Below are 20848 nucleotides of genomic sequence, written 5' to 3'. Positions count from 1 at the left end.
TACTTCTTATGATGGAGGCTAAAAAAGAGACAATATTTTATTTGAGCAAACAGAAGTTAATTAACAGTATGCAAGGAAAATATTTTCACTGAAGTGATCAGAAAACTTTTGGAAACAATTGATGATAAAGTAATAATATGAAGCAACAGAACTAAATGAAATAGATGTGCCAGTGATTTTGGAACCATTTTCCACAGGCCATATCAGTAGATAAAGGCCCAGAAGCAGCTTCTTCCCATTAGAAAAACTGTCTACAATTAAGAATTCTTCACCTGCACCTAAAGACAATAATTTACTTTAAAATTGCACATCTATCTATATAAATAGATGAATGTATGCTATTATGGAAGTATTCTGTTCCCCACTGCACTTGCAGATTTTTTAAGTTGACTGCATTAATGTTTGATTATTCCAAATCAATCAACTGATCTCTGTTATTGAGAGATTTACTGGTTTGAAAGTCAAAGACTTACGTCATCCATAAAATCAATCAATGAGGATGAAGAGGAAGAAAAGGAATCCTATTTTAATGAAAACAGCAGTAAAAAAAAAAAAAAACGAGAGAGAGAAAGAGAGAGAAAGAGAGAGAAAGAGATGGATGAAGAAAATTGTTCAGTATAAATAAAAGTGCAAAAATAAAGAACTGTAAATAACTAGTGCCAGTAAGAGTTACTTCAGTAAGTTTTCATTAATTGCCTTCCATAAACAATTAATCAAAACTACCTGTATTATACCAAATGTTTTTCCAGCATTCACTCAATAAAACAATATTCCTACACTCCAACAGAATTCTTATATTAAAGTAACTTATAAGATAAATAATTTAAAAGCAAATTAAAAAATGGTATTGTGAGGACTTCAAGAGAGAACAATGAGTTAATGAATACAGCATGAAAAGAGAATAAATTTTGCAACATCAGTAACATTATGCTCTTTCATACCTAATGTGCTGACCTTGTACACCCATCAGGAAGAAAAACAGAGGCAAATTTGAGACCCATATGTAACTGTAAAGATGGTGCCTTGTCCCCTCTGAATTCAGTTTGACCAATATTTCACCCCAGCTGTTCTTTTAAAGACGATGTGAAATGTATAACATCGTTTCAATTTTTCTCTTCCAGGTTTTCTACCTAAACTGTTCTTTCACGTAAAAGTGACAAAGACATTTAAGAGATTTATTTTTTAAGTATATGGGATCTGTGGAGAGGAGATGAAGAGTAATCATCTGGATTTTACAGATCTGTGTAAAATGAACAGAACGTGAAAACAACCTAATATACAGTACCAATGACTTCATGGAATACATTTAAGGATTATACACATATTTTCTCTCCCTTTTATCAAACCAGTATCTGCATTCCTTAGCACGTTTCTGAATACAAAGAAAGGCCATTTGAACAACTGCACTTTTCATGTTCACTACAAAATAGGAAAATTTCTGTATTTGAGGTTTCAGAGAGAATTCACTATGATTAGTAGTGTTCAAGAAAAGACAGCCAGCACTGTAAATGGCAAACAATTCTCACATATCATTATACACAAATATAAATGGGGCAATATGATTAAAATACAGTACCAAACTTTCAGCAAATATGCATATAACCTGCACATAACAGCAGTAGTTCCACTGACTAACAGAGAGTTAGAATAGCTGTACACTTACTTCAAATTGATCCAGAGCAGAGGTAGGCGCATTCAAAAATGCCAAGAAAGAATTCTGTGAGTCTTGGTGCTTTACACCTAGAAAACAGCAGCAGGTTTTTAAGCTACAGAAAAATGACCTTTTCATGGAGGACCTTTGCCTTGCTGAATCAGGGTCTGAGTATCCACCTGAACCACCTACATTTTTTGAAATGAGTTGTCACATTTGGTCTGTTTTCCAGAGTAAAGAATTTTTTTTAATAGACATACACTCACTAAGCAAGCATCGTGTGTTTAATTAACTTTTTCCAAGCTAGGATGTGTGTGGTGTGAATTCAACACGAAAACGTACAGTATGTACGCATCTTATGCAGAAGGCACAGGTTTTAATACACTTGTGTCCATTGGCAACATACGCTGCATGACATAGAGGCATACAGGCTAACATAGCAGGTGTCATCCCGGCTCTGGTCACAGGCTGGATAGCCTACCGTGACGAGACAGCTTCAGCAAACACTGAGGTTCCACAAAAACGCACAGAACAGCCTGTTTGAGGAACACGCTGCACTTCCAAATAACACAAGTCCCTTGACCCATGCTCTACGCCTGTCTGCCACCTCCCACTTTTGAATGTCCAGGAGCAATACAATCCTGGGTAAAGCTTCAGATGTCTCTGTCACGCTACAGGATTTACACGGTTTTCAGCCGGTAAGTAGAGCAGGAACACTGCAGCCTCCGGAGCCGCAGAGGCTGGCACGTCCTGACTGTTATTTTAACTTGCTTCAACTGATATTTTTTCTCCAGGGAATAATTCAAGTTGCTGTGTAGGTCTTTATAAATCACAGATGCATACAAACTCTAGCTTCCTGAATATTATAAGTACATTACATATATATAAAACTAATTGTAACCAGAGCCTGCAGGACTGTGTGCATCTCAAAAGACTGATGATATTACAGGTGAATTATTTGTTTTAAAAAATGTCAGCATCTTGCTCTAACTGGCCATATAACCCTGTTTGCCCTAAATATAACCCACAGCGAACAAAGAAGTTACAAAGAATCATTTCCTCTTCAAAATATAAATACACTGAAACCCCTGTAAAAGACTAAAAAAAATTTCTCAAATTACCTGCTGCTTTAAAGAATCATTTTTAGTAATCTTTTTCCCTCTCCTCCTCAGTTTCTGGAAAATATTTATAAAGAGCAAAGAACTAAAGCGCTAATCTAAGTAATCCCTTCCTAGAAATCAATTTCCACACACAGGAAGTTACTCTACCACTGTACATGGACTACATTTGAATCATCTATACAGTTCATGATTCAAACATTGATATATTTCTTCTCATAAGAGAAAACCAAGTCCAAAGATAGTAAGGATTTTGGATTAAGGTGTATTTATACAAAAATATTTGAATAGTTGCAGTAGAAGCTTATTAATTTACTTCTGGTAAACAGTATAACTACTAACTTTTCCTTGAACAGTACTTTTTTTTAAAAAAAAAAAGATTATATGTTTATCTCTATTTTTAAAAAAACAATAAGGTTTTAAACACTTGAAAAAAATACAGGGTAAAATATTAATTATAAATTCTTAACAAATTGTTTACATAAATGAAGATTTCAGAAGCCAAGTAACTGTGCATAATATTTAAGACAGTTCAAAAATCTATAAATGAAAGTTAAACATGACAAAGCATTATTGTCTCCAGGGGGATGTTATCAAGAGTTCCTCTCCAAGCTCTTGGAAGAAGCATAATCCTGGTATGAGTGCTAAACATCAGGACGAACAAGCATCACTTCACTAAGTCATATTTGCTAATCAGCACCAGTCATTTTTTAATGTTTTGTATTATTTTACCAGTCAACTAGCACTTGGAGGCCTATATATAGGAGATGAATGTTAACTACAATACATTATCAACTGACATGCCGTTAGGTTGCAAAGGCTGAACAATATTTAACATCCCCCTATGCAGCAATTGTTGCCAGGCTTTTGAAACTCTGGAGTTCAAGCAGTTCCCTACAGAAAATTAAGTAATTCCATTTGGTCTGAAAAACCACTTCTTCCCATGTGACTCATAAGATACAAATATTAGAGCTACTACAGGAACTGCAAAGAATCAGCCAAATCATTAATCATCTCTCAATGAAATTTTTTTTCATTTCAGAATTACCAAAAAGCCTCTTCTCCCAGCAACAATGCGAAATACTGTTAGACAGATGCATTACAAATACCATAACATACTCTTAGTACCACAGTAAAGCAAACATGACCACACTCCTCACTATGTGGTTGCAAAGCCAATCAACAAAGTCATCCCAGCAGCAAATGAATGCTAACTATGCCTCTGCAGTTGTTTACTCTCTGTGTAGACAGGGCCAAAACATTCATAGATGAAGAACACTATGATTAGTATTGAAGTCTAAATACCTCCACCCATCATAAAGGGGAAAAAAATTATAAATATAAACTTGTAACAGTTTTCTGGCAGTGAATCACCATACACATGCCAAATAAAAATAATGCAGTTCCAACTCAAATAATACCTTACTGGTTCAAGTGTATCAACAAAACTGAAGCATATTACAAGTATGTATTAGAAGTGCCAATGCAACTGCCATGGGTACATCTTAACATGCAGTTGTGCTCACATTTGGTATGTCAAAGTCTGTTGGTATCACATTTTACTTGCAAGGTGACACTTAATTGATAAGATGTACCCACCAATGTGAAACATGTTATTTACTTGGATATCAGTTGCCATACCCTTTTCTGATCTAAGCTCTTCTGTCTCCTTTTTCAGCCTTTCAATATCTGTCAACAGTTCCATGTTCTTCTTCTCAGATTCTTGCAATTTACTTCAAAAGAATACAAACAAAACCCTATGTAAATATTGAGAACCCATATTACAAGTCACTTCTTTTTGTTCATCTTTGCATGCTATTTAAAAATTAAGCAAGCTTCATGATGTCATCAAATGCCAGAATGAATTCGGTAATCTACTGGGAGCTGTTTAGTATGGTATCCTTAAAAAAAGCAGAATAAGCAATTAATTGCCCCTGTTCACCCATTAAAAAGGCTCGTGTTTCTAATTTATGAGTACTTGTGTGAGCTTGTATCCTGTGAATGAGAAAAAAAGACCACATGGATTTTTATGCTTAAAAATTAGGGGTTCTTTAATTTGTTAACTCACAGTACCTGTAACACTAACAGATTATGTTGAGCTATTTTTCTTCTCAGTTACTTTACAGTTAGTTGTTTCAGTCCTTTCTGATTCACAGCTGATAGAAGTGCACAGTAGTGTTGCCTACCACACTTCTTACCCTTGCAATTAAAGCAAACACTGATTCCCCTGTTCTTAGAGGATTTACAATGCTGCCTATTCATCATGTTACCTGGCCTGAAAAACACCCGAGTCAGGTGGACAAAGTATTCCCACTTTACAGATAACATACTTGAATCTCAGCTCTGTCCAACTGCTTTCCTAAAGCTGCCAAACAAGTCAGTGCTCTGAGCTAGACTGAAGCTGGAGACCTAGAAATGGAATGTCTTCCTATGAATCCCCTGCTTCAGGCATTCACCCAATACAGAATAAATTTTCGAACTTGGAGGGGAGGGGGAGTGGCAGGGAGGGAGGTCTGAGGAAGGAGTAAAAGAATTCATAATCTTCCATAAGCACATCTTATTACTGTGCAAATCAGTACGCAATAACTGATTTTCATCGGCCATCAACAGAACAGAAATGAGCATGTCCTAAGATACAAACCCAAACTCTGCCTGCATTTGAACTTGTTATCACAACTAGGAAGATTACATTATTAAAGAGAAAGTGTCCCCTCTGGAAGTCTTCAAGGTTTCAATTTTTCCAAGTAAGTGTTCAGCTGCTTACACAATGAAGAGAGGTATGGTCTTTTTTTCACATTTGGATATAAGAAACTGGCATATCATTCAGTATCAAATATGGACTGACAAGACAGTTAAAATCATGATTTGATGACACTCCCTGCAAGGTATCAAAGTAAATTTCCATCAGAACAATTTAGTCTTACCACTCTGTAGAGATACAGGAAGCTTTGACTTTATTCAACTCATCTTGAATAGCCTGTTTGGCTCGGATTTCAGCATCAAGAGCAGACTGTAGTTCCAACCTTGCAGACATATCCAGTTTTGCGAAGCGGCGCATCTTCCAGGGCATGTCCTAGCAAAGAATAAAAAAAGGGAGAAGAAAGAGTAAGAGGAAAGAAGGCAGAAAATGAGGAATGTAACTGACTTCAACAAATACATTTCTCGGTCTATTATGTTCTTCACGTAAGAGTTCATTAACTCCAAAGTAATCTAAAAATAAAAGAGTACTGTTATTAGTATTATTATTTTTAAACTCTAGTTCTAAATAGGCAAGATGAATGTCTTAAGCTGTCACAATCTCAAAAGCAAAGAGATTTTGTGAATTGAAGTTCTGATGTACCTCGATTCAAATGACCTCTATGAAAGGGCTTTCACATTTCAAAAGTGAAAAATTTTAATGCTTTCATGACCCAAAACACATATTTTCCTTCAACAAATTCATGTATGATTATGAAATAGCTACTTGAACAATAGATAAAATCACGTTATAAAGATATTGCTATTCAATTAATTGATAAACAATAAATTTGCTATTCAGTTATTCAGAAGGGAAGCTCCAGTAAAGTTTGTTAGTCAAAAGTTACAGTCTCTACAGACGGGTTATAATTGCAGCTGAAATTATCAAATTAGTATTTTTTAAAACAACAAAAAAAATCTGACATATGGAAGTAGAGTCTTACTGTAGCTCTTGCACCCAGACTGGAGTTCCTCAGGGCCTCTAGTTCTTCTGTCATTTTAGAGGCCAAGGCTTGAAGATAACCTCGAGCATCTTTTTCATCACTTACCCTAAAGAATTACATTAGAAGAAAAAGGTGTTTTAACCAAAGAACATAAAGAAAAACAAACAAACCCAAAAGCCCCTTCAACAAAATCGCAACCAGAAAAACGCAGAATACAAATCAAATTAAAAATCATAAAATACAAGGAAACAACAACAACAAAATACAGAAAACTACACAGAACTAAGCCTTTTTTGTTTTGCACAGTTCCATTAAACAATATGCATCACTACGACAAGGAATAAGGATTGATGAACTATGTATTTAAGTAAGTAATATATGTCTCAGTATAAATGTCAGCTACCTGAAATTGAGACTGTGGGAAAGAAACCTTTCAGGATTCAATCTTTTTTTTGGGGGAGTAAATTAAGACAAAACTTAAAATGAAAAATTAACAATTCAACCATCCATATAACATTGGAACCAGTGGTTGTCTTCACTGTATCAATTGACTATGAGAACTAGTAGTTTGAATTAACAGTGATGTTACTTCAAGAAATGCTAATTAAATAGGAAGAGTCTAATTCTAATGTCATTAAAGAGCATAAGCCAGAAAAGACGCTCTCATTCCCTGAGCTTTCTTTCTATCAAGGCATGTTTTCTGGGTGTAAACACATCAAGGAGGAGACAAGTTTGTTTTTCACATTCTTTGATCATCGGTTACAAAGGAAAAAAAAAAACCCAAAACTTTCTGTGACTAATCACAGCAGAAGGTTCTTTCTTTGCTTTGCCTTGGGTATTAACATAGAAAAGAAAGTTGCTAAAAAATTACCTCACTGAAATGAAGTAGCTTATGAAAAACCTAGAAAAAACCAGGAGGGGGCAGGAAGAAAAAAAAAAAAAAATCCCATTTCCTTTCACCTTACATGCCTGCCTCTGAACATACTCATCTTGCTCACAGAACAAAGTCAGTTCTGCAACACCAGGGCATACCCAAGTCTCTGAGCCAGTCTCAGAGACCAGCGGTCTAAAACCACAGCTTGATCACAGTTAGATCTATCAACACTAACCACAGACAAGTTTAGGATGTGCTCTAAGTAATGATCCTCAAATAGTTTTAAATAACTTTTAGGGAAGTGGGAAAGTATTTTTTCTACTTCAAGGAAATTAATTTATCCTTGCCTCCTGATTGTTCCTTAGTAACTGTAATCCTGAGTATGTTGGATTGGAGATGAGTGTTCTCCAGATGGTTGAATTTGCCTCTTAGTGACCTCTCTGCAGAAAGGGATTCCCCCTCTGTGCCTACAAAGCAATATAAGTATGTCTGGTTGATACTATGGGGTTCATACACACAGTGAATACGGTAAAGGTGCTACTTGCAAGCTTAGCATTAATGAATAAAAATAATACAATGTTTCAACACAGATTTACCATCACCAGGAGGCAAGAAAGACAGAGAGCACGTACTCCAAACTGCCACAGGCAAGGGAGGAACAGAAGAGCTTTCCCGTCGCAGCCTTAGGGCAAGATCACAACGCAAAAGCTATGGGCTAAACACCTACAGGTTGCTGTGACTTCTGGGCATGCAGTTTAAGATTTATGTGAAGAACACTGCTTTAATACATAGGAAGCTAATGCAAACATAGTGAACATTTGCCACCAAATTCCCACCCAGCATGAAAAAGTAAGCATTTATTCATGCTTTGGGCTTTACCATCTTTGTCTTCTGCCTATAATTTAGTTAGGTGGGGAGGAGCCTGGGGGGCTGGGGGGGGGAACCAAAGCACATGTCCTGTCTCCTTCAAAAGTCAGTGAGAGTTTTGATATTAATGAGTCACTATTTTTCCCAAGGTATACCAGAACTCAATGGAAGTAGCACACCAACTTCAAACACCCTCCCCAGTAACATTCAGGATGAAACACATTATGACCAGATAGAGATAATCTTGGCCTATACAAACCACTTAGGGTAGAAGAGTGGGCAAAAGATGTGAGAAGCAGCATAAGATGCTTGGGGAGGAGGGGCTGGTGCATAATGAAATGCATAGTAAAAAGTAAAAGAGTGTAAGTAGGAATACAAGGAGTGTGAGGTTCTCAAGATGAGAAAGTACCTTTTCCTGGTGTAGAAGGGGAAAGAAATTTAGAAATCAGCATTTGATCTTTTCTATTTTTAATGACACGTAAAATCTTTGCAGGAAGAAGGGACAATGTCACATTAAAAATAAAATGCAATTGGTGCCTTATTTTTTAACTTTTCTAATGAAAGATGAAAAACTTCGAATGTCCAATTTCTTTGTCAATATTCATCATGCCATGTAGATCCTTCCTCATGGAAGGTGAGAAAATACTTCAGTTACTTGGTTTATGATGCACAAAACCTTCCGGCTCTAAATTCTTAAAATTTGCACACCCAATAACCTCAGACAGATATTCCACAGAACATGTAGAAATCTAGAAAAATGAAAATATAAATGTAAAGTCAATTTTTGCAAAAATGTATATGGAGTATGACAGTAAAAACAACCAGTAAAATTTAGAGCCGAGATAGTTCTGTTGTCCACTAGATGGCAACATTCTCTCGATAATGAGCTACATTGATTAAACATGTGAACCCAAGAGTTCTTACAGTTTTTGTTTTGATGGGAATTTTTTGGTTGGTTGGCTTTGGTGTGGGGTTTTTTGTTTTTGTTGTTTGGGTTTTTTTTAAGAAGTTAAAGCGAGAATGGTAAAGTTAATCTTATTAATGTTTCTCTCCTTGCCCCCTGTTCTTGCAGAGAGCCCTACCAAGGACAGCAAAAGACTTAAGGTAAGGGAGAAAAGTTCTTTAAGTTCCACTCAGAGTAATTTCTTTCTTTATTGAAAATTTAGATTAGATGAATTGTTCTGTTTTCATACATAACCTAAGTGCCCTTGCAAGCTCAGCTTGTTAATTATAAAGAACCTAGGATGGAGGGATAGTACAAAATCCTCTAAAATTTAATTTCACTTTTTAGTTGGAGCCAGTACCGTGACAACCTTCAAGTAACCACTGACCAACATCTACTATGCTATTTTTCAGGCTGCTAGGAACGTCAGGCTCTCTGCGTCTCTCTACCCAGGATACTTTAGAATACAAAATCATAGAATAGGACTGGAGACCACCCAGAGGAGTGATCTTGAAGCCCTGGGATCTTATGCCAAGCTGCGTCTTACCCGATTTAAAAACCCCAAGGAAGTCTGTGGGCCATGACTCCCTTCTCCTGTCATTTCTCCATGCTTTTAAATTTCTGTCTTCACGTCAGTATGCTCCAATCCCCCAACTTTATTCTTTTTTTCCCCTCCTACAAAATCTGTTTTTTAGAACTACTACTCTAAAATTTTTCAACACTTCACTCTGCTCCCAAACCCTGGAATTTCCCCCTGCCCTCCAGAATTTCTATTTTATAGGTAATTAACCTCTGATTACTTCTACCTCAAACAATGTATCTCAGAATTTTTTATGTTTGGAGTTTCTTACAGTGGAATTTGAGCAGATTTTTGCCAAACATTCTCCACAATTTGCCTGTGCCTCCTTCTGAGAGCAACCAGATTTAAGAAAAAAAAAAAAAAACACACACACACAAAACAAAAAACCAAACCAAACCAACAAGAACTTTGGTGCTTTTTTGTGTTTGAGTTAATGCAGAAGTGTTTGGGGTTTTTTTGGCATTAGGGTTTGGTTTTTTTTGTGTTAGTTTTTACACTTTTTGTTTGTTTGGTTTTTAATGAAATCAATAATTAAGATAAAATCAACCACAGTACAGTTGATTGGAAAGCTATCTAGTCAGCAAGGAAAATATTCACTGAATCTTCCGGTAAACAACAGTCACAGCTTCTGGCCAGCTGAATCTAAGCCTAAAATCCATTCTATAGGTAAATCAGGTAGGATTTAACCCATCCATATAAACATACTCAACAATACAGAATTCTTCATTTGAACTAGTTGTCTATCCTTCCTTTTCAAACAGTGGGGGGAAAAAAGCAACTTCTACAGTACTAGTCATGGGATTTATTTTAGTTGTCTACCTTAGGACTTCTAAAACTAGGTTACATGAATCCCTCCCAGAGAGACTAATAAGTTTCTAGCCAAGTACTCTGGGAATCACTACCAATATTTCCATCGACCTCCTTTCTGCAACAGAACAGAAATACTGTACCATGGCTATTTAAAAGATGCCTTTTTAAAGTGACTGCATTAATCTCCTATGCAATGAATCTTTCCCATCTCCCATAGGAAAATTTATAGCTGACTATAAAAGTCTCAATATTTCTTAAGCTTGTCAAGGAATGATGAGTGATTTGGCAAATATAAACTTGTCAATATAATAGCTCCATTAAGGCAGAATGACCTGTGAGGGTCTATTGCTACCACATTAGAATTTGCAATGGAAGTTTGATTCAAGTATTTGTATTAAGATTTTGGCCATATCTTGGGAATAATAACAGCAACAATAAAAAGGCTTTTGCGCATTTGACCTAAACATGATGTGAGAGAGCACAGTAAGAAAGAAGGGAAAGGCTATGGGAACATGATAGGCCATTAAAATTACAAGTTATAAAATCTGAAAGAAATCATAACTTAGAAGGGCCCAAGACAGTGACAATCTTAACCACCCAAAATGTGGACTCGAATAGTGGGGCAGATTTCCTGAGAGAGGTATCTATTAGATGTCAAAGCACCCAAAAGAAGTTAAGGGACCCCTTGGGCCTGTGTTACTTAAAACAGGGCTAGAACAAATCCCTTGAACTTCCCTGGCAGCTGAGCAAACTGTTTACAAAACCAGTAATTAATTCCATATACTGCCTCCCATCCCTCATGAATCACAGTACAAAAAGACGATGGTAGGCAAAATCAATTTTTAAAAGGTAGCAAGTATGCACCCAGAATACATATTTTAAAGTAATATTACGTGAAAAATCTGTTAGTTTTGAAGAGGGAACCTACAAGTTCTACCCTGCTTCGTTAGCTCCAAGGCATTCTGTTGTCATACTGAAGAGGTGGACAGGTATGGATTTAAATTGGATGTTCTTCTGAGTAAAACGTAGGCTTGTGACTGATTAAATAAGAACAGTTTTCTTCAATTTTTTTTTCCTTTTAAAATATTTATCATTATTATAGATGTTTAAATACTTATTATAGTACAGCAAAAATCCCCAGAGAAGGACTTAGTGCCAGTATGCAGCGCTGAATTCTAAGGACAGCAGATGTACATGACCAAATTATCAAGGTAAGGTAACACATGGAAAATCTAAACATAATAAGAAAAAAAAGTGAGCCAAGTTATGGCCTTACATAGCTGCAAAGAATTTAACATAAGTAGAGCTAAGTATGGAGGGAAAATTAAGATGATGTACAGTGATTAAAAACCGGAACCAAGATTTAATTTTTTTTTTTTTTTTAACTTTTTAGTTCCATACTTTTTAAAAGATACTATATTATCATAAGGGATCAGTAAAGTGGTATCTTTCACTCAGAAAGTTAGCATGTTCCTGATATTTTTTCATTAAGTATCTTCAGAGATAACAAAAAAGTCGATCTGAAACCTCTTCTACCCCCCAGTGACATCTCTAATATGCGCAAGATCCTTTATCATATACCTGAACCACATCAGTAACACATCTTAAAATATTAAATGCTCTCATAAATTGGAGAGGGGACATTCCTAATGGCTGCTGGTACATTTTCACATGGTGTTAAGTAAAACAGTCCACGACTAATTCTGACTTGTATTTTTCCAGAACTGCCAAGTTTTATGACTGCTTTCACATGTAAATCTGAAAAACAGGGTTTGGTTACCCTGATGCATTAAGACAGATAAGCATTACCTCAAAACAGTATGGAATGTGAAATAATAGACTTGTCTCGTTACCTTGATTTTTTTCTGAATAAATGTTTCTGATAGCCAGAAAGTAACCGTTCATTTAAACAACTTCTATGATTTTTTTTTCTTATGACACGAGCCATCTACTACTCTCACAGTTATGAGACACAGGATTAAAAAGAAACATGCACAAAGTGGACCCTTTAAATTTTTTAATCCGTGCTATGAATACAATGCCTTGAGACACTATGGACTTCGTAACACAGATTGGCGTTACATGATTTTATGTAACACTGTTTAAAACACTTCCAAAAATTCAGAGGACAGCCCTTCTTTCTTGTTACATATTCACACATCTATATTCAAAAGCCAACCTTCTCTCTATTTGGACAACAAAATTATACTGGCATTACAACAATATCAAACTAGGTTTCATTAAAACAAATGTTTCCCATTTGTGCTTTGACACAACAAATCAGATTTTTTTACTAACATGAGACAGGAAAAATGGAGGGGGGGTTGAGGGGGGTGGGGTGTGAAAGGGTGGTCAGTATATGATCAGTATATGATGGTGAAATATTCCACAAAGTGGATGATCTGTGAAGAAAAAAAAAAAGTCTGGATGCAAACTGTTTTTGTAGATGCTAAACACTGCAATGGACCATAAAAAAGGGGGGATGGGAGTGAAGCAGGCATGGAGAGGAAAAATAAAGGCCACCTAAATAAAACAATCTTTTTCTCTTAGTAGTTTCAACTTGGGTTTTTTCTTCCTTAATTTATTAGAACTGGACGGAAGACTTTAGAAACATAACGTCATTATTTAGCAAAAGTATTATTAGAAACATCATTTGACTGGCTTTGTGGTCGTCTCAGATGCTCTCCTTGTAAAAAAATCACATAAAAGTTGCACTGTATTTGTTTCATTCTGCCACATGCCAAGCAGATGAAGGAAATTAATGCCGAGACAGAAATACTCTCAGCCACTGCTTTTCCCAGGCTCGTTCCCTCTTGGAGGCGTGAGCTCAGCACATGACTCCTTCTAGCATTCTTCCAAAGCCACAAGCCACACCCAATGGCCATGATTCTTCTGCACTTAAAAAAGTTGTATTTGGTAAGACACTTTTGCTCTTAAGGAGGAACACAGTTTTCTGGATTTGGGTATTATTAAAATCTCAAGCAAAAATACAGCAGAATCCCAGATGGGTGTGAGATTTCACCTAAGCACTTACAAGTGCCATGTGCAAAGGCAAAAACTTAACAACAGCCCTACCACATACTGAGGGGTTTCCACAATGACATTAGAGCAGATTATTCACCATTGGATGATCTCAGTAATTTGGGCCTCCCAGTGGGCCACGGACTCCTTTTTATCAGCCAGGTCTCTCATCTCTTCTTCCAGCTGCCGGTTATTCATACTCAGCCTCTCAAACATGGTGGTGAGCTGAATGAGAATTTAAACAACTTGTTAAATGTGTAAGTTCCTGTGACTCCATCTCTGCGCAGACTCACAGCCACATATTCCTCCCTCCCACATCACGCATCTGCTTTAAAAATTGGTACCAACCACCACAATAAACACCATCTAACAATAAAAGCCAGAATCTCTTCTCATGTATGACCTTAGTTGTACTGAAAGCCCATTTTTAAGGGCCAGAACTACATTTTTACTCCAATAAATTCATTAGTTTTCTGAGAATTAGTCTCCAAATACCTCTGTAACTCTTCGAAGGTTTCTCCTTTGCACCATATAGATGTGGAATGTTCTATACAGAAAAATTACATTAAAAGAGCAAAGCAAGGGCACAAAAATTGTTATAGCTCAGATAAAACTGCCGAACCTCTCCCTTGTTTAGTAACCATGGAGAATGAGAGGCTTAACAGATACAAGCACAAGTCAAGTCCTGAGATTCTCCAGGTGTCTCACATTCCCCTATTTTTCATTTTACTTACTTGCAGACAGGGAAATGGAAATTAAATGCACATCTGTAAGTACAATACATTATACCTAGCAATTAACCTCACTTGCATTCACATAGCTGTCATTCAAACATGCACATTCTCCAACACAAAAGCCACACCTAACCTGAGCTGGTATTTGGAACTAAACCTTCATTATGTTAAATAATAATTCAGAAAATCAAACTGGAATCAGACATCAGATAGACTTTATAGGAAGACCTGTTTAGGAGAATGAATCACATGTGAAAGGCTTCTTTTAGTACTGAAATATATTAACAAATCAAAATGCTGAAAAAATATTAGTTTAAAATCTATTCCACTTTTTACTCCTAATATGAGTATTCCACTCCACAATTATCATTTAAATGGGCTTATGATTTAAATATGCCTATTTATTAAATGCCATTTGACAAGAAAAATACAAAGCTAACCAAATTTAAAAAAAAAAAAAAATCAAAGTGACTAATCTCTTACTTTTCTTGGACTAAGCCTACATATAGGTATATATAGTATGGGTCTTATACTGCTATGAAAATATACTTTAATTTGAACACTGACATGCAAACATGCTTACTTTGAAGAACACTATACTTTCATGATATTTTTAGAAATTTTAATGCATTACAAAAAGAATAGACAAGCTTAGCAAGACTAGGCTAATCCACAGTGAACTCGAATAACCTGTCAAAATGAACAATAAAGAGATAATCTAAATGCACGAAACAATTCTGCCTTGCTCAACACTCAATTAATATCCTTATCACTTGTGGGTTTTTTTAATATCTCAAAGTAACTATTAATCTCAACGGGTGGGAGGGGCCCTGCTATTTCACAGTAATTGACATGCAAATATACTTGAAGTAATCACACCATTAACTATGTATTTTTATATTTTGGTCATACAATGAAATAATCTTTTTTTTCTTGACTTAAGATATTGTCCAAAAATAATCTCACCATACTGTAAGATCATCTGACTCAATTCCTACACATAAATACATATACATGCATATGTATATATCTGCACACATTCTCTAGTTCAGATAGATGTAGATACTACCTATTCAAATCAAATATTAATCACCACTTTTTGTGTAATATTAATTTCTACTCTCAATTAAGAGTTAATAATGACCAGTATAGCTCTATATTGTTGAATTTGTACATGGCATATAATACTTTTAACCTCAGGACCCAACTAATCAGCACTTACCTTATCAAGTTCATTTGAAAGTTTTTTGTTTTCCTCTGTTAGTAGAATCTTTTCTCGTTCATACTTCTGTTTGAACTCTGTTTCAAATTCCTCTCTTTCACTTTGGCTAAGAAATAAAATGAAGTTGAATTAGAAAGTTTCCTGTTCTAAAAATCATCACACTATTCACTTAAATACATAAAGATCAATGCACACACTAGCTGAAAGTAATACGTTGGTAATACCACAGCCTGTTAAAAACTAAGCAAGTAATGTATTATACTACCACCTCAGGACTATCAGACAGCCTGCTGAATTTTATCATTAGACAGTGATCTTTCCTTCGGTACGGAATTAATAGAACTCCACTGAGCTAACGTTTATCAGTCCACTTTTACATTTTTTTTTTTTTCTTTAGATGAATCCTTCAAACACTGAGCATCTGTAATTCTGCAGACCGAAGTGTGTGTCTATAATTCCAAGTTTCACACAGAATGACAGACAAAAATGGCCACGTATGAAACCAGAACATACAGAAGCTACATTGGGGCACTTCTGATAAGAAAAGCTTATATGGGCTAGTCTTTAGACAATTCCGAACAGCCAGAGGCCACAGCTGTTAATTCAGGTACCATGTGCCTACTATCAGCAAAAAGTGGATGGATAACCTATACGCTCCTAATATCACCAGATTCTAGAGCAGGTTTGGACCATTCTCTCCGAGAGAGAGTTTCAAAGTAGCTGTTTCCCCCAACCCTTCCCCTCTCTTGTGGATGTCATTCAGTAGAAGAGAACCTCTGGCTGATTCTGCTTAACATCAACTTTGATCTTGCACAACGAATATGAGAACCTGAAAATAAGTGAAACTGCAGGTTCTCTGCCAAAAAACATTGTCATTTCCTTCAAGTGTTGTACAGCAATGTTTTCGACGTATTAAGTCCCACCTCACATCCACTCTTTTGAGACTCACTACATTTGCATCTTGTATTCACTGTTTCACCAATTATTCAGGAACTTGCACAAAGTTCATCAGAAGGTTGATGGAACTAGACTGTTAATGCCAGATACAGTAAATATCCATTCAGCAAATACCACTGTCCAGCCTTAAAAGGCTTGAAAAAGTACCCACTATAAAAGTTTAACTTTGTAAAAATAAAATCCATGGGAAACCTTGTCTTGAGCATTGCAGCTTTTTTTCCCGGATACTGATCAGAATTTTACATTGTGCAACAGAGAAATTACATCCTTGCCTCTTTTTCTGAGATGCAGAACCACTACAACTCTGCCAAATTGAAAGAACACCCTTAAAAGATGAGAAGTGTCAGTGGTTACAGTGAACCTAGTTAATAGTAATGCTGGTTTGAATTTCCTATTCCTAATTTGAAATTCATTTAGTACTTCAACCACTCTTTGAAATCTAGTACAGCATGTGAGACTCACGGTGAAATTCTATGTTGCTAGGCATCCTTTGAAACATAACACTATATCCTAGCAAAGTAACATACTATCATTACTGTTTAAATGCCAAGTTTGAAATTCACCACCACTCCTTTTCTATATCAACAGATTCCATGCATATGATGAGCAGTCTAGGGAAAAGGCAGGAAGAGATTAAAGCCCTGGCTGTCAGGGGAATTAATAACAGGTCCTGCTTCTGTTTCCAAGGCACAGATTCAAAGCTGATTTCTCAGGCAGTAGACCGAACTAATTTTTAATTATTTCTTTTATTTAGCTTTTATGGTTTTATGGTTTTGTTTATGGTTTTTTATTCTGTATTTGTCTAAAATTTGTTCCTTTAAGGCTAGAAGTCTCAAAGCAGCCATAAATGGTGGTCGATTAGGAAGTCTTTGGATCAGTAAAAGACCCCAACATATTTGTAGCTTGCTTTATTTTACGTTCTTAATTCAACTGGTGATTGTCACTAACCCAGTAAGTCTGACTACTGTAGTATAATACAGAAACAAAGCAGATAAATTTTAAACAGAGGAGAACGTGGGTATAATCTGTCATACCCAAATATCAACTCAGCAAACCACAGAACTGTGACAGACTCCATAGGTGGACCTTGGACAGCCAGGAAGATCAAAATAACATATTCGCTTTGAAGCCTGGCGTACTCCTCTCCCATCAAGCTTTTTCTCTCATGTAAAATTTAGCTATGTATCTGTTCTTCACATTTAAGAAATCATACATGATCCAGCTTTCTTTTTATCAGTAAAACAACCGCAGCAAACCACATGCAAGCGATGTGAAATACAGATTTATGGTATCACTTTGTCCCTCCAGCTCTTTATTGCAGCTGTACAAAGTGGAGAAATATTTTATCTTACTGCTTTGAAACCAAGAAAAGTAGACCTGAAACAAACACCAGCCCCCAGGCTCCTTTATATCACACAATTTAAAAACAGCAAGTTCTGTTTTATAAAGCTCTCTGCTTTATAAATTTATCATTAAGTGACAGGCTTAAAAGAAACTTCTATAATCATGATTTATTCTACATGGTTTCTTGCACCTTCTTCCAAAATATTTCATAATGACAATTCTAAGAAATGGAATATCGTGCTACAGAGATCACTGGCCTGATACTATGTTCCTACATTCCCAGTTTTAACAGCATGCAGTTTATCAGACTTTAGCAAAGGGCAATTGTTTTGTACAGAAATGTAGTTCCTCTCACTTGAAGATGCTGTTGGAATAATAGAAGTAAGAAAGCTTAAATTTGAGGGATACAAAGAAAAAATACCTATTTAAAAAAATGAAACTGAAACCACCAGAATGTGAGTTACATAAAAAATACACACAGATTTTTGACCTAGCTCTTATTCACTCTATACTATAACCCTTATTAAGTAATGCAACTGTATCCTCTTATCAAAGCTTCTTTTTTTTTTAATGTATTAAATATTATTTTTGTAGTAGTACAAATTTTTTCCCAAACTGTGCGCGCACATTTCAACCCCACGCCCACCCCAAGCCTATTGTTGAAATAATTCCACCTATTTCAGCATAAAGCCTCCAGGTGCCTCCTTTCCAACATTTATATTGAACACCTCTGTACTGACAGACTCAGTAAAAAGTCTGACTCACAAAAAGCTTTGCATGCCTGATTACAAAAGCTAAAAACAACATGTGTAACCAGAAACAAAAAGTAAAATAAAATAAAATAAAATAACCACATTCTCTTAAGAAAAACTACCAAATACTGAGAATTGAGCAGAAACAGCAATTCTTCCATTCCTAATATCTAAGCTTCCCTTCTAAATCCCTCAACGACTACAGAAGTCAATCTGTAGCACACCTTGAACACTGGACTTCTGCATTTCTGTAAAGTCCTAATACTTTCATGAGATTTTGCAGATCTGTTAAACAAAACCCAGTTAAGATCAGGTCTCATCATGTGCTTGCACACCTGACTTCACATGATGCTGAAGCCTTTCCCAATAAGAGCCAAATGTTGGATTCTTGTTATGTGACACACTTCTGTTCATGCTTTAAAATGTTCTCTTACACCAACAGTTGAAATACATAGAGAAACACATGGTTACATCAGCACTCACTTTAGATTTCCATTCAGTTCTTTATTTATAGAGAGAAACTAGATTGAAAGAAGGTGTATGAACTAGATAGCATGAAGCAGATTAGCATTGTTAGGATATTCATTATTTCACCAGCTGAACATCTAGTTAGAACTTTTGCAGCTGCACAACATTAGAATGGTTCTGATAAAAACCCCAGGGAATTTTTGGTCTGGTCAGCGCTTGGAGGCATGATCATTAGCAACAGTTTAGCCTGCAGAAAGAGTTATTAATGATTCTTTATCGAATATCCCTCCTTCTGAAACACGGTATTAAAGGAGTACCATCCTATCACCTTTACGTATGACAAGAGAGCATAGCCTTTTGTGCATTTATACCTCATAGGTCAGCAAGTTGTGTACAATGAAAACATGCTGCTGATGCAAGTTTTACCTCCCAACGTAAAACAAAGCAGCAAACTACTGTGTTAAGATGAACAGCTATAATCTAGGAAGAACCAGTTCATCCACTGCATTCTAGGCTGTATGATCTACTTCCCCTGCTGGAAACAATTTACCAGAGAAGCAGTGATTCCAACTCTATTTGCATAAGCTTTTTTAAAAAATTCTTTATTTTATTTACCACTTATATTTAAGGACTCGCTACAGTTTGGCTAAGCTTTCAGCAAGAACTTCTCCATGGTTTTTCAAATATGCCATCTTACTACAGCAGCAAAAAGAAGCATCTATGTTAGTGTCTATAAAGCATTCGGAGTTTTTTTTATGAATGAAAATGAACACATTCTATTTATGACTATTTCCTTTAGTACGCTATCCAACAGAAAAACTGGTTTTTATTGATGAATGCCTCAAGGAACATTCTCAAGGCCAGTTATAAGCTCCACCACGTGGGAGAGAAAAAAGCAGGCCTCTGACAAATTACCATGTCAGAAGAGATAAAGCAGCTTATGCCTACAGTAGTCTGATGACTGATGTTAACACTGGATGGAACCCAGCATGGATTAGCCTTAGTCCGCATTAAGTGACTGTTCCTGTGCTGGCAGAAATGTAAGCAACAGTTGATCTCTAACACATTCATTTTCTAACACATCAAAAGATGAAAATACCAAAGAGAAAAAAAAAGTCAAAACCCCTATTTTAAACCGCAACGTAAGCTTCAGGGTTGACTTACCCTGAGCTACAAGTCTGCAACTCAAGTTACATGCCTTGGAATGGTCTGCCACTACAAGAATTCTGGTGCAAAATTAACTGTTGCAGTACAGGGTTGTGGTTCTTTTGTTCTGAAAACAGTCAGTCTAAAGGTGACTATTTTCAACCATGGCATTAGCCAAACGCACCTGTCTGCACTCCAGTTGAGGAAGTGATAGTGTGTTTGGAAACATACTAGGAGACTTCAAAAGATATTTTGAGCTTTAAGGTAAATTCCATACAATACTCACTTTTCTCTTCTGGTTTTCTCTAACTTGTCTTTCAAAATCATGATCTCCTTCTTGAGGGCAAGCTGCTGGCTCTCTGCATCCCGTAGCTCCTTCTTCAGACTTTTTATTTCATTAGCATGCATTATTTCACGTTTAGATAGTTCCTCTTCATAGAAAACACTTTTCTTTTCCAGGTCTGCCTTTAATTTAGTGATCTCTTGCTGGTGTTCTATACTGCTTACCCCAGGTGAGCGACCAACCTGTTTCTGCTAAAATAAATAGCCTGAAGTTAGCACTCAGGAATGCTGAAAATTATGCTTAATAACAACCCAATATTCCTAAGTCCATGCTTAGAAAATATCCCATCACAGACTTAAGCACATCTATCTCAACTTTTTTGAAAATATTTTAGAGCA

The 20848-nt window shown here is 36.1% G+C and overlaps 1 protein-coding gene across 5 annotated transcripts in view; it reads right to left on the bottom strand.

Annotated features, from left to right (window-relative positions):
• The window catches only part of CDC42BPA (CDC42 binding protein kinase alpha), a 188951-nt gene that overhangs the window by 38551 nt on the left and 129552 nt on the right, over positions 1-20848 (bottom strand). For 4 of the 5 annotated variants that reach the window (XM_075088713.1, XM_075088717.1, XM_075088715.1 and 1 more), the window contains exons 16-22: positions 20454-20701; positions 15501-15606; positions 13645-13769; positions 6450-6555; positions 5694-5842; positions 4411-4502; positions 1664-1740 (exon numbers count right to left, since the gene is read on the bottom strand). In XM_075088713.1, coding sequence (XP_074944814.1) covers positions 1664-1740; positions 4411-4502; positions 5694-5842; positions 6450-6555; positions 13645-13769; positions 15501-15606; positions 20454-20701 — 903 coding nt within the window. The remainder of the gene's footprint in view (positions 1-1663; positions 1741-4410; positions 4503-5693; positions 5843-6449; positions 6556-13644; positions 13770-15500; positions 15607-20453; positions 20702-20848) is intronic. The other variant, XM_075088714.1, reaches the window with a different exon arrangement.

The sequence above is a fragment of the Phalacrocorax aristotelis genome, chromosome 3 (genome assembly GCF_949628215.1).
Source record: "Phalacrocorax aristotelis chromosome 3, bGulAri2.1, whole genome shotgun sequence".
NCBI lineage: Eukaryota > Metazoa > Chordata > Aves > Suliformes > Phalacrocoracidae > Phalacrocorax > Phalacrocorax aristotelis.
This window is presented reverse-complemented; position numbering and strand designations above follow the sequence as displayed.